This window comes from Macaca nemestrina, chromosome 9 (genome assembly GCF_043159975.1).
Source record: "Macaca nemestrina isolate mMacNem1 chromosome 9, mMacNem.hap1, whole genome shotgun sequence".
NCBI classification, from domain to species: domain Eukaryota; kingdom Metazoa; phylum Chordata; class Mammalia; order Primates; family Cercopithecidae; genus Macaca; species Macaca nemestrina.
In genome coordinates this window covers 115,344,317-115,358,547 of record NC_092133.1, presented here as the reverse complement: position 1 = coordinate 115,358,547, position 14,231 = coordinate 115,344,317, and the positions used below count along the sequence as shown (strand labels likewise).

The window sequence follows — 14,231 nt, the reverse complement described above, 5'->3', positions numbered from 1 at the left end:
CAAGTAGCTAAGACCATAGGTGCTCCCCACTACATGGGGCTAATTGCTATACTTTTTGTTGAGACAGAGTCTCCTTATGTTATCCAGGCTGGTCCCAAACTCCTAGCTTCAAGTGACCCTCCCACCTTAGCCTCCCAAGTAGCTGGGATTATAGTTGTGAGCCGGCCTACCTTATCAGAGAGTTCTTTGTGTTTAAGGGATTCATAGCAGAATAGGAGATCATTTGTTAGGTGACCAGATAGAACAAAGGAAGATTATTCAATCTGAGAAAAATGCATAAGAAGTTCTTCCCTTAACACCAAGGATAAGAACAAGAATTCTGTTCGTTGATGACCTCACTTAGGGTGTACTCTCTTTATAACCTCTGTCCATAAATCTCGTTGAAATGCATTAAATATTTGAAGATATGCACGTTTGGCTGGCATTTTATTTCATGGCTTGAACTCACACATCAAATATAATGTGTGTCTTGATACTTTGTAAATGATAAAACAAATACTATATAGTTAGTTATTTTCTCAGGAATTATTATGAAGTAAAAACAGTGACCGTGGCCAGAATATAATAGCAAATAGAATACTGAAGTTCCGCTGCAAAATACCTTATTCAATTGGGTCACTGAGATTTGAGTTTGAGATTCTAAAGGACAGGATAGGATAATAGGAGCCATTACTGGACCATCAAAGGCAGCGAGAGTGGGGAGAGGGAGAAGCATGGGTGGGTGCTGAGGAAGGATGAAAGATTTCATCCCATTTCAAGGAAAGGTCTAAATATTTGGTTCTCTAATAAAAATATCAAAGCTTCTGGATTTCAATGGTTTATACATTAATAATTAAATTTTTTTTTTAATACGTTAGGTCTTACTATGTTGCTCAGGCTGGTCTTGAACCCTAGCAATCCTTCCACCTCAGACACCCAAAGTGCAGGGATTACAGGCTCTAACTACCAGGACTGGCTGAATTTCTAACTACCATGACATTTTTTTTTTTAAATTCTAAAAAATTAAGTGAGGTCTTATCAGCTAAGGGGAAAAAACTAAAAAATACTTTTGCATTGCATTCCTGAATAGCATTCTGTTAGGCAGAAATTTGCTTAAGATAATTTGTCAACTTTAAAAGATTAATTCATCATTTTAGTTAAAACAAAGCAAAACAAAGGGAATCAAACTGGTAATTTGGCATCAGCTAGGCAAAACTAGCAGCTACTGAGTAATTTTTTAAAGTTCTGCTGGCCTAATTGGGGGTTATATTACACAACTTAATAGAACAAAGACTTATGCAGAGGCCAAGGATGACATAGAATGTATCCGATACTATCTGCTTATAAATAATGCCCATTGTCAAGTTCCTAAAGTAATGATCTTTAACTAGGGAAGACTCTTACTGTATTCCAAATTTGTAGTTTTACAAACTTTTTTTTTTTTTTTTGAGACAGAGTCTCACTCTGTTGCCCAGGCTGGAGTGCAGTGGTGTGATCTCAGCTCACTGCAACCTCCACCTTCCTGTTCAAGTGATTTTCCTTCCTCAACTTCCAGAGTAACTGGAACTACAGGCACCCACCACCACGCCCGGTTAATTTTGTAACTTGTAGTAGAGATGGGGTTTCACCATGTTGGCCAGGCTGGTCTCGAACTCCTGACCTCAAGTGATCTGCCCTCCTTAGCCTCCCAAAGTGCTGGGATTACAGGTGTGAGCCACTGTGCCCCGCCTACAGTTTTTTTATTTTTCTTTTTTAGAGGCAGCGTCTCACTCTGTCACCCAGGCTGGAGTGCAGTGGTGCGATCTCGGGACTCAGTGCAACCTCTGCCTCCTGGGTTCAAGAGCCTCTTGTGCCTCAGCCTCTTGAGTAACTGGGGTCACAGGCGTGCACCACCATGCCCAGCTAATCTTTTTGTTGTGCTCAGTAGAGACGGGGTTTTACCATGTTGGCCAGGCTGGTCTCGAACTCCTAGGCTCAAGCGATCCTCCCACCTCAGCCTCCCAAACTGCTGAGATTACATGTGTGAGTCACTACGTCCAGCCACCGGCCTACAAATTCTTAAGACAGCCTCAACTCAACAACTATCATGGTTTATTTGCATGACCCCATAGCATTTTGGCTCATCTGTGGGAAGATGGGCATTTTGGAATGTGAGCTTCAGTCTTGTCCTTCCAAGTTCTATCACCCTGCCTTCCAGGTGCTGCAGTCAATCTTTATCTCCTTCTCCATTTTAGAAGAAAACCAAAACCAAACAAACAAAAGAAAACCAAACCAAAAAACCCCCCAACTAGACAGGCATTCCTTTGGGATGGGCTAATCCCTTATCTTTGTCCTATTCCAATGAAAGTAAGTTTTAGATCTGAACTCCCAACTTCTACGGAAAACAAATGACTTTTTAGAAAGAAACAAAAGCTGCTACTGGAAATTCAAAGTGTTACCTAACCTCTGTGGATTGTTAGTTGGTAGATTTGTATAACAGGCAGAAATGTTAGATCCTATCAATAGACTGCAATAGTTGTTTGTAAGCTAGCCAGGAACCTGAACACAACTGCCTTCTCTATGAACAAAATGTACTCAGAGCAATTTTTTTTTATTGTCATTGTGAAGACAGAAGTAGTGCTGAAAAGAGGGTCATCTACAACTTTGGGAAACAATGGCATTATTTGGGTAAGCAGAGATTGGTAGGGCATTTGCAGCTTTGTTAACAGAATGGGTTTTGTGGTGAAGAACAACTATAAAAATGTATCACTGGCTGAGCGCAGAGGCTCACACCTGTAATCCCACCACTTTGGGAGGCCAAGGTGGGCGGATCACCTGAGGTCAGGAGTTCCAGACCAGCCTGGCCAACATGGCGAAACCCCGTCTCTACTAAAAGCACAAAAATTAGCTGGGCATGGTGGTGGGCACCTCGGGAGGCTGAGGCAGGAGAATTGCTTGAACCCAGGAGACAGAGATTGCAATGAGCTGAGATCATGCCACTGCACTCCAGCCTGGGTGACAGAGCGAGACTCCATCTCAAAAAAAAAAAAAAAGAAAAAAAAATATGTGTGTATATATATCCCATGGATAAATTATATCTTGAATGCTGTTTGAAGGTAATAAAAAACTATTATACTGTTTAAATGTTTCAGTTAGGTGTAGAATCAGTTTTCTGTTCTTGGGTATAGATAGCTTGTTCCCAGGTATTTTCAGAATCCTTTTGTAGGTGTAAAAAGAATTTTGGTCATTGATTTCATGTCTTGCTTTAAACTTCAAAAGGACAGTAGATTGTACTATTTTTTTTCCCTCTACTTATCAACCTACATGTAGGAAAGTAATAACTGAATTATGTGCAAAGCATAAGTAAAATTCTCTAGAGAAGCAATTTGTCTTAAGAGTCTTAAATTGAATTAAAATTGTTGCCTATTCTCTCAGCTATTGATATGGCCTCATAATTGACACATTATCCCTAAAATGATTTTGATATTCTACATTGATTCAAACACTCTGATTCATTTAGTTGAAAAGTCCGTGTCTTCCCCAGAACCATTAGACGAAGTGCAGACTTGTTTCTCTTTAATTTCTGGTCATTTAGAAAGTTTGCCCATTAATAATAAAAACAAAATAGTTGAAATCATTGTCTAAAAAATGGATCCCAAGTTCTTATTCAGAACTGGACTTGGAACAAAAAACATATACAACCTGGAGTACTCAAAGTCAACATTAATTCAATAAAATACAAATATCTTAGTTTGGTTTCTTTGGGTTGCAAGGAAAAGAACCTTAAGTAAAAAGGGGACTTTATTAAGGTTACTGAGTTAACCTAAGGACAAGAAGTGAGGCCGAGTGACTGGAAATCCATTTGAATTTAAGTCTTTGCCACTTTGCGTATCTTCATCATTTTTCTTTCTTTGCAGACAGGTGGACCACAGCTGCCACAAAGCAAATTTTTATGTCTCCCGTGAAATGACCTTGAGGGACTAAGCAGCATGTCTGTTCAAAGACACAGAAGAGAGACTCTAACTGACCTAACCTGGGTCATGTGACTAGTTGTGGCTAGAGGGTCAGAGTCTCCTAATCAGGTTGCAACGCCCACTCCAGGGAAAAGGGACATTCTCTGAATTGGGCTGGGAGACACTCAGAAAGTGTCTATTAGAATGCAACTTTCACCAACACATTCCCCAGACCTCTTCCATTAAACAAGTATTTATCTGCATCAAAGGGAAATATAGTTCATTTCTGATACGTCTCTGTTCACTTCTTCACATTTTATGCTGCAATCACAAAGACTTGCTTGTCATCCCAACTACCTGTTTGCTACTTACTACCCCTACTACCCTACACAATTAAATAATTTCTTGCCTAAATTCCTGTGGTCCTCTGTGCTTGTAATGGTCTTCTAATCCTTAGTATCATTGCGTCTAGGAGACTTTACTGGCTCTCTTTACCTTCCTAGGCTAGTTATCCTCTTTCTTTTAGGCATCTTAACATTATGCACATAAATCTCTATCATTGTCCAGCTCCATTGTTTTGAGATTTACTATCTAGTTTCTGACATCTTTATAACCCCAGACATTGCAAGCCTGGCCTACTGTGGGAGGCCAGGTTGAACGAATATAGCCTGAAAGTTTCCTTTTAGCTAATTGACTCTCTAAAAGAAAGTGTATCATTACATAAAAAGTATTGTCCTCTGGCGCGCGGTGGCTCACGCCTGTAATCTCAGCAGTTTGGAAGGCCGAGGCGGGCAGATCACGAGGTCAGGAGTTCGAGACCAGCCTGACCAACATGGTGAAACCTTGTCTCTACTAAAAATACAAAAATTAGCCTGGCGTGGTGGCGCGGGCCTGTAATCCCACCTACTCAGGAGGCTGAGGCAGGAGAATCGCTTGAACCGGGGAGGTGGAAGGTTGCAGTGGGCCGAGATAGTGCCACTGCACTCTGGCCTGGGCGACAGAGCCAGACTCCATCTCGGAAAAAAAAGTATTGCCTGCATAAAAACCTTACAATTGTTAACTTGTCAAGGTTCTAGTAGCCAGAAAGTTCTAATCAAACTCGGCCCCAGGACTGACTTGTCAGCACGCCCCTTAAGAAACTTGTCTGAGAAACCTGCTGTTTACCTGGTGCCCTAACCAGTTTAATTTTCTTTTAAAAGTTCTGCTGGGCTTCTCCTTCTCTCCTTTTAGATGCAATTTTGATCTAGAGAAGTAATGGTCTGAGCATCAGTTTATGAAATTATTTTATTTTTCTGCACATAAACATTATTTTTCAAAGGCAATTTCATTAACTACATCCTGCAGCTCTGCAGACTTTCAACAGCTTTAAAAGGTTAGGCGTTTGAGGTATGTTCGCCTTGACTTTCAGTCCTCAAGACATACATACATTTTTCTTAGTCTTAAAGCTCATGTCTGCACTCTAGTCCTAAAGGATTTGACTTTATAATTCTCACCTTAGCATGAAATGTGCTTCTCTTTCTTTCTTTCCCCACCCCGCCCCACCCCCTTTTGACATTTCGGGTAGGGAAGCTCTGGCAGATTCTCAAGAAGAATTTTGCAAATGGTTGACTTTTGTTCATCTCAGGTTTTGGAGGGAGAGGATAAAAGAACATTCCCTCAGATAATGAGTTTTAAGCTTAATTCCTTCCAGAGCCGAGGGAAAAAAAAACTACAGCAAGACCACCTTGAGTACCTTGGGAAGGGCAGCCCCGCGATCCCTAATAAATGAATTAGCATCTCAAGGAGGAGATCACTGCGGGGCTGATATTGATCAGGGTCAGCCGGCGTGTTTGCCAGCGATTGTTTGGGGGGTGGTTAATTGAGTGTCAGTCTCGGCCAGTGTCGTCTCGCTGGCGCCGGGTGCTTTTGGATTTGCTAATTTTCGTTAAGTGTCTCTGGCCGGCTACTCGTCCCGTGTACCCGGGAGAAACTAGCGGCTCCTAACTGATCAACAGTCGGTCTGTCTGGGCTTTATTGATCCCCTGGCTGGCAGCTCGAGGCGGACACGCTAAGGGGGTGGGGGGCGAAGGCTGAACGCAGACCTCAGCGCTGGGCCGCCTCGTCCAGGTTCCCACCCGAACCCTCTTCCGCCACCTGCACAGGCCGGAGCGTCGTCACTCGCCCCTGGGGGCTCCAGAAAACGCAGTGCGGCCGGGGAGGACCACCACGCAGCCCCCCTGCGTGTTTTGGGGGGCACCCAAAAGAAGCTCCGGGCTGGGGGACGCTGACCGCCCGAGACTGAGCCGTCAGGGTCTCGGAGGCGGGTTCCCGAGCGGGTCCCGGGGCTGGGCTCCCCCGGAGCCTCGCAAAGGTCATGGACGCGCAGGCCTCCGCAAGGGGGAGCGCGGGAGACGGCAGCGCCCCAGCCGGGCGCCCCAGACGCCGGCGCCGCTCGGAGCCGCCGCGCAGGTCCCTCAGCGCTCGCGTCTGGGCCCGCCCCTAGCTGCGGGGTGGATTGACAGGAGCCCGGCGGCCAATCGGACGCCGCGGGGCGGGGCGAGGCGGGGCCGCCCGGGCTGGCTCCCCGCGCGGGGCGCTATTTACGGCGCGGAGCCGGCGGGACCTGGGCTGGCGCGGGAGGGAGCTGCGGTGGATGCGCTAGCGCTCTGGGGAGCCCCTGCCCTTTTCGCGGAGAGTGGCCGCTAGCGGGGACTGAAGGCCGGGAGCCCACCCTGGCCCGCGTCGGTGCCCGGGGCTAGCGTGCAGCCCTAGAGTCGAGTGGGGCAAGGGAGCCGGTGGCCGCCCAGGCGGGACCGGGAAACTTTTCTGGGCTCCTGGGCGCGCCCTGTAGCCGCGCTCCATGCTCCGGCCGCGGCCCGAACCTCAGCCCCGCCGCTGACGGCGCCCGCCGCTCCGGGCAGGGCCCATGCCCTGCGCGCTCCGGGGGTAGTAGGCTGCCGCCGAGCCCGGGCTCCGGGAGCCGGCGGGGGCGCCGCGGCTGTGCGGGGCGTCAATGGATCGCCACTCCAGCTATATCTTCATCTGGCTGCAGCTGGAACTCTGCGCCATGGCCGTGCTGCTCACCAAAGGTGGGTGCCGGGGGCGCAAGGGCCCAGGGTCCCGTACCCGCCGAAGGGCTTTGGAGCCCGCTGCAGAGGCTTTGTTAGCGGTGGGCGAGGCTCCCTCCCGCGCCGGAGCCGCAGGTCGCGACAAGTTACTGTGTTCTTAGAAGTCGCGGCGGTGGCCTGGCGCGTGGATGCGGACTCCGATCTCAGGGCAGTCGATAATCAGAGGGTCCTCTTGGCTCTGCCTGCGGGGAGTGGCGCGTTTGCAGCCCAGCGGGGAGGGAGGCCGGAGTCTCGGCTCGACGCCGCCGCCTCCTCACCCTGGGGGCCCGGACGACCGGGAGGAATCGCAGACCCCGGCCCGTAGCTGCCGCGTGCCCGCAGTGTGTCTGTGTGAGTGCCTCAGGATGTATTTCTGTGCGTGTGTCTCTGAGCCTCAGTATCTCTGAAAGCATTTGTCTCTTGAGTGTTGTGTCACTGAATGTGTGTTTGAACCTTTGTATCACTCAGTGTATCTCTGTCTCTGAGTATGTCTCTGAATTTCTCTCTGAATGCATTTCTGTGTCTCTTTCTCTGAGTCTTTGTGTCTCTGAATGTGTCTGAGTCTCTGTATTTCTCAATGTATCTCTGTGACTCTTTGAGTGTCTTTCCGAATGCATTTCTATGTCTGTCTCTAAGTGTCTTTGTATCTCTGAATGTGTATCTGAGTCTCTGTGTGTGTCTTTGCGTACGTCTCTCTGAGTGTGTGCGAGCGAGTGTTTGGGTTTCCCTGGGAGTTAAGGTGTCCGAGGTGTGCAGGAGTGTGTGTTGTGTTGCTTTTCAGTAGCCAGGAGGAGTAGGCTCTGTCAGCGTCTCATTTCCTACTCACCTCATATTTTACAAACAAGACCAAAAAAAAAAAAAAAAAAAAAGGCAAAGGCAGCGGGTCAGTTCCTTCTTTCCTCTGCAGGCTTTCACCTTTTAGATAGAAATAACCCGAACTTCCTCTGAATTTCAAGGTTCCCCTCACCTCCCTGCTATGAAATCTACCTACTGTTCTGTGAACAGATAATTTTTTTTTAAGTAGGAAGCACTGTTTAGCCTTTGCACCCCCCTACTTCTCTCTAATTGCTATGTAGCAGGCATGAGGTTAAAGCATAAGCTAGCCCAGCGAGGATGATGTGCTACAGTATTTATTTATTTTGGAAGGAAGGGTGTAATTAACCCTAAATAACAGCCCTTGCAGCTTGCAGAGGGGAGCCTCCTGGCCCTATCAAAGGCGGGCAGAACGGGGAGGGACTGAGGCTGACATGAAGTCACAGATACCGAAACTATGTGCCTGATAATGATATAATTAGGGGATCAGAGATTTCTGACGGCTGCGGACTTCAAAAGCTTTAAAAGAAGCCAGAAGTCTCTCCTGTAGCCATCTTGACTAAAGCAGACATTTTTGTGTAATCACTACATACAGTAACGAGAAGGGGGCAGAAACAGAAGGGCATTGTTCCACAGTTTCAAAATACCAGTCCCCTTTCTGGCCTTTTGCATGCCACAGGAAGAAACTTTATGAACGACAGAAATATAGTTTTAATACACTGGTACAAAAGTCCATTCTCCTTGCTTAAAATGTGGCTCCAATTAAAAAAAAAAAAAGTAGTTAGAACTTTCCCAGTTACCTGTCAAAATTTTATTAGGCTGTTTTTAGGTCATTGAAAATACAGTATTTTAAATAGGCTCTCATAAACATTTAAGCAGCATTTTACTTGTATTCAGTCTTCCTTTTCTGTACAAGGTCTGAAACTAATAGGGTCAAAATGGGCTTTTAATCTGTTTTATTTATACTTTAAATCTGTATATGGAATTTGTCAAACTAGGAATATGTAGTCATCACCCCAGAAGACTGGTGAGCTTTATGTGGAAAATAAAGTGAGCTTGGAGTGAGGAGGAGAAAGAGCAGAGAAGTGATTCTGCAAAGCGGGGTTCTTACTTGAAGCAGAGAAGGAACTTGGGCCCAACCTCAGGATGGCGAGTGCAGATTTAGGAGCGAGAACCCCAGCTTTGGACTGTTAGGGGTTGCTAAAGATCTGTGTTTAGTGGGCTGGTTTTTCTTAGAACCGAAGCACTGGCAGTGCCCGGTGAAAGCAGAGCATACCATACCGTGGTCTGGAATTTGGACAGATAATTAAATGAGACACTTTACTTGGCATCAGAGAGAGGGGGAAGAAGAAAGGTAAGGGTGGGAAGAGGTTTGTAAAACAGCAGATCCTGGTGTTTAATTTCAGAGTGGAGGTTTCGGATCTTCAGACGGGAAACTGGAAGAGGCTCGTGCATTAGTTCAGTTTACTTGCTGTGGCATGTGACAGCGACCAGGGTCCACTAGGGGGATATCGTATTAGTGATAACTTTAAGACCCAGATTATTTCAACTAGAAACTGATATTAAAGCCTCCAGTCTTGCCCTGTGACAAAATGTGAACCGAGCCATGCAACTCACAAAATAAGTTTTTATAAAGGAAACTTTTAATCACTTCCTGTAGAAAATTTGAGGTTTCCTTAAGGATTTTTCATTCAACCAGCAGAGGATTTTCAGTTTCAATGTTTCCCCTTTTAGATCACATGTCAAATTACATGTAAAACTTGTGAGGAGGAGGAGGAGAAGTTAGCCTTGCAGTTTTATACTCCCCCCACCTTTTATGACTTTCCATTTGGGCTGAAAGAAATTGACTTTGGCAAGCAAACCACTAATTGTAAACTGCCTAGTTCCTGTTTTACAATATACTGACTAAAAGCTCCTCTGCATGAAAAGATCTTTATAGGCAAAAAGTTTGCCTTTTCTAGAGAGGTTGCAAATAGCTGCCTAGTTTCATAGTTTTAAAACCTCCTGACCTGGGCAATTTCTAGATTGTTGTGTTTCTAGTTAATAACTTTATAAGGTGTTAGCTAAAGCTCTTAACTCTTGGCACAGTCCTGTGGGATAGTAAACAATTCAGTAGTTCCGATCAAATATTTATACTGACAAAATCAAAAAGCCTAGCATTTTATGTTGTATGGTCATGTAGGATTAAAATGAATAAATAACGTGATTTACGTTATGGTAGGAGAAATTATACTCATTACTATTTCCTTCAAAAAGCAAGTTTTTTTAAAATGACTCTCTAAACTCCTCAGAAACCTGCTATTGGGATTACTACATTGCCAAAAGTACATTTAACTGGATTGAAACTTACCTACTGGCTGCAGGGAAGGGCTTCTCCAGGCTCCATGGACTGGAGCCCTGAGCTTGGATGATCTAAAAGTTCCGTGCCTTTGAAAATGGGATTTAGCAGCTGCCTAAATAGTTGCTTTATCTGGTTTCTGGAGCAGAGTTTGACGTGATCTCTCATTGTTTTCAGGTGAAATTCGATGCTACTGCGACGCTGCCCACTGTGTAGCCACTGGTTATATGTGTAAATCTGAGCTCAGCGCCTGCTTCTCTAGACTTCTTGATCCTCAGAACTCAAATTCCCCACTCACCCATGGCTGCCTGGACTCTCTTGCAAGCACGGCAGACATCTGCCAAGCCAAACAGGCCCGAAACCACTCTGGCACCACCATGCCCACATTGGAATGCTGTCATGAAGACATGTGCAATTACAGAGGGTTGCATGATGTTCTCTCTCCTCCCAAGGGTGAGGCCTCAGGTAGGTAGAAGCCGTTTCTAACCAGAATGCCTGCCTGATCTATAGACTTGTGACAGCCACGACTTCGTGTGTCTGCTATTGATTTTGTTGTTAATGTAATTAGAGACACCAGAGGGAGAAGCCTGGCTGGATACAAAGATGCATTTTGATTGAGTGGCTTTTATGTCTGCCTGAGCATTCGATGTCTGTCTACATAATAGGTTTTGCCTGTTTTTTCAACATTTTGAAGACATTAAAAGGCCATTACATCTCAGTAATGACAGTCTGTAAACAAATGCGTTTGTAAGCTTCTTTAGATAGTTTTGCAATATTTTCTAAATATCGTTGATTTAATTGTAAGCTGCTTTTTAATGGAATTCCTGGATAAAATGAATTGATGATTATGAATATATCCCTAGGAGGAGTTAACATGGAGTTTGATCATTTTCTTTGTACTTTAGGACAAGGAAACAGGTATCAGCATGATGGTAGCAGAAACCTTATCACCAAGGTGCAGGAGCTGACTTCTTCCAAAGAGTTGTGGTTCCGGGCCGCAGTCATTGCTGTGCCCATTGCTGGAGGGCTGATTTTAGTGTTGCTTATTATGTTGGCCCTGAGGATGCTTAGAAGTGAAAACAAGAGGCTGCAGGATCAGCGGCAACAGATGCTCTCCCGTTTGCACTACAGCTTTCACGGACACCATTCCAAAAAGGGGCAGGTCGCAAAGTTAGACTTGGAATGCATGGTGCCGGTCAGTGGGCACGAGAACTGCTGTCTGACCTGTGATAAAATGAGACAAGCAGACCTCAGCAATGATAAGATCCTCTCGCTCGTTCACTGGGGCATGTACAGTGGGCACGGGAAGCTGGAATTCGTATGACCAAGTCTTATCTGAACTACACTTCTTGAACGCTTGAAGGCCTTTTGAGTTCTGCTGGACAGGAGCACTTTATCTGAAGACAAACTCATTTAATCATCTTTGAGAGACAAAATGACCTCTGCAAACAGAATCTTGGATATTTCTTCTGAAGGATTATTTGCACAGACTTAAATACAGTCAAATGTGTTACTTTAAAATTATAGAAAGCAAAGAGAAGACTTTGTACACACTGTCACCAGGGTTATTTGCATCCAAGGGAGATGGAATTGAGTACCTAAATAAACAAAAATGTGCCCTATGTAAGCTTCTACATCTTGATTTATTGTAAAGATTTAAAAGAAATATATATATTTTGTCTGAAATTTAATAGTGTCTTCCATAAATTTAACTGGGAAGCGTGAGACAGTACATGTTAATTACACTAATGGCCATTTGCTGTTGCTCACTTGTTGTCAACTTCAGGATGTGGCTTGATTTTTTTTTTTCCTCTTTTCTTTTTTAAACAAGACCAAGATCTTGCTTATTCTTCCACGTGCCTGTGTCATCTTACAGTATGGAGTTTCTAAATGTATACTGACCATCTTTTAGTGTCTTACCCACATTTCTGGTTATAGGATAATTCTGGTTCTAGCTTTCATCTAAGAAGGAGATCTGAAATTTGTGTGTACCAGGTCAGATGTGATTGATCAATTTCTAGAGTTGACTTAGCAAAGGTCATTTTGATCCAGGCGTTCTGGAATACCTTTTCCAGTGTGTCTACCTCCACCCAAAAAAGAAAAAAAACCCAACTACACAAAACTTTTTTTTGTTCAGGTTAGTCACTGTCTCCTTTTACTGTTGATTAATTGGCCAGTTTATTTTGTCCTAAGCCAAATTGAGTATTTTGGCTCCCCAGTTAGCCGAACCCTACCGTACAACACTCTTAATTTTAAACCTTGTGCTTCAACAGTGTGATGCTTTTTTTTTTTAACTTCCTCCTTAGAAAGGTTTTCTGTAGTGAACATGATATACCAGTTGATTTAAATAACTGCTACTAGGTTTCCTCCTCCCAAATGATCCTTTACGGAACCAAATAGATACTGGCTTTTGCCAGTAACACAGCTAAGAAACAGTGTTTCCTCCTATAAGACTTTCGGTCCTGGTGACATTGCCCAGCCTGAATTTAAACGTATGACTTAGGCCGGGTGCGGTGGCTCAAGCCTGCAATCTCAGCACTTTGGGAGGCCGAGACGGGCGGATCACGAGGTCAGGAGATCGAGACCCTCCTGGCTAACACGGTGAAACCCCGTCTCTACTAAAAAATACAAAAAATTAGCTGGGCGAGGTGGCGGCGCCTGTAGTCCCAGCTACTCGGGAGGCTGAGGCAGGAGAATGGCGTGAACCCGGGAGGCGGAGCTTGCAGTGAGCTGAGATCCGGCCACTGCACTCCAGCCTGGGCGACAGAGCGAGACTCCGTCTCAAAAAAACAAAACAAAACAAAACGTATGACTTACTTGTGTACTTCCCTTGCCCCCAGTGGATCTTTCTTATTTTAAATGTCAGAATAATATGCCATGGAGAGTATCTTCTCAATTCCTTTGTATATTTGAAATTTTTGCTTAAAAGTTAACCTGTAGGCCAGGTGTGGTGGCTCACACCTGTAATCCTAGCACTTTGGGAGGCCAAGGCAGGTGGATCACAAGGTAAGGAGTTCGAGACCAGCCTGGCCAATATAGTGAAACCCCGTTTCTACTAAAAATACAAAAATTAGCTGGGCATGGTGGCGTGCATCTGTAGTCCCAGCTGCTCGGGAGGCTTAGGCAGGAGAATTGCTTGAACCTGGGAGGTGGAGGTTGTGGTGAGCTGAGATTGTGCTACTGCACTCCGGTCTGGGGAACAGAGCTAGACTCGGTCTCAAAAAAATAAAAAACCTACAGCCTGCATATTTGAGTATGGGGGTTTTCTTTTATTAATATTAATTGACCACCTGCCCTATGCTGTGGAATAAACATTTTAGTAAAAGCATTCATATAAAGCATAATAAAAGCAATGTCCCTTTTAAGATGAACAGCTCTTGCATACATGCCTTATATTTTATAAAAGATATTAAGCTTTGTGTACGTCAGTTTTTGAGGAAGCCGAAGAATTGTTCGTTGAACCCAACCCTTCAAACCTGTCAAGAGAATTGATCAAAGTTGTTCGTTGGTGAAATTCCCACCCTCACCTCCACCTCTGGCTCTTGTTTTTGTTTTTTGTTTTTTTTTTTTGAGTCTTACTGTCACCCAGGCTGGAGTCTGGTGGCGCCATCCATATCACTACAACCTCCACCCCCTTCCCCACACCTACCGCGTCCCGCCTCCGTCCCCCTGCAACGTTCAAGCAATTCTCCTGCCTCAGCCTCTGAAGCAGCTGGGATTATAGGCACCCACCACCATGCCCGGCTAATTTTTGTATTTTTAGCAGAGACAAGGTTTTCACCATATTGGCCAAGCTAGTCTCAAACTCCTGACCTCAAGTGATCCTCCTACCTCAGCCTCCTAAAGCTCTGGGATTAAGGTGCGAGCCACTCTGCCCAGCCCCACTCTGGCTCTTGATCACATTATAGTAGTTCGTAGTTTGGAGATTAAAGGACTTCTTGCTCCTTGTACTTTCTCATTTCACATACGCCATTATGCAAGCTCCGCAATTCTTCAAGTGGCCAGTTTTTGTATCTGTTATGTGTAGTCGAAGTTTCTTTTCTCTGCTTGCCGTTATGAGGGCCTGTTCACCTCATATCTTCT

General features: G+C 45.0%; 1 protein-coding gene across 1 annotated transcript; it reads left to right on the top strand.

Annotated features, from left to right (window-relative positions):
* Positions 1-6,510: 6,510 nt before the first annotated feature.
* On the top strand, positions 6,511-13,394 carry LOC105479973 (BMP and activin membrane bound inhibitor). Its single transcript, XM_011738338.3, has 3 exons — positions 6,511-6,979; positions 10,326-10,613; positions 11,054-13,394. Exons 1-3 carry the CDS (start codon positions 6,904-6,906, stop codon positions 11,470-11,472), a joined length of 783 nt encoding a protein of 260 aa, XP_011736640.1. The 5' UTR covers positions 6,511-6,903; the 3' UTR covers positions 11,473-13,394.
* The last annotated feature ends 837 nt before the right edge of the window (positions 13,395-14,231 follow it).

What these genes read in the sequence shown, in the direction of transcription:
- LOC105479973 (XM_011738338.3), top strand. Translation starts at nt 6,904, where the DNA reads ATGGATCGCCACTCCAGCTATATCTTCATCTGGCTGCAGCTGGAACTC. An exon ending in GGCCGTGCTGCTCACCAAAG is followed by an intron (nt 6,980 to 10,325) that starts GTGGGTGCCGGG and finishes CATTGTTTTCAG; the next exon opens with GTGAAATTCGATGCTACTGC. An exon ending in TCCCAAGGGTGAGGCCTCAG is followed by an intron (nt 10,614 to 11,053) that starts GTAGGTAGAAGC and finishes TTTGTACTTTAG; the next exon opens with GACAAGGAAACAGGTATCAG.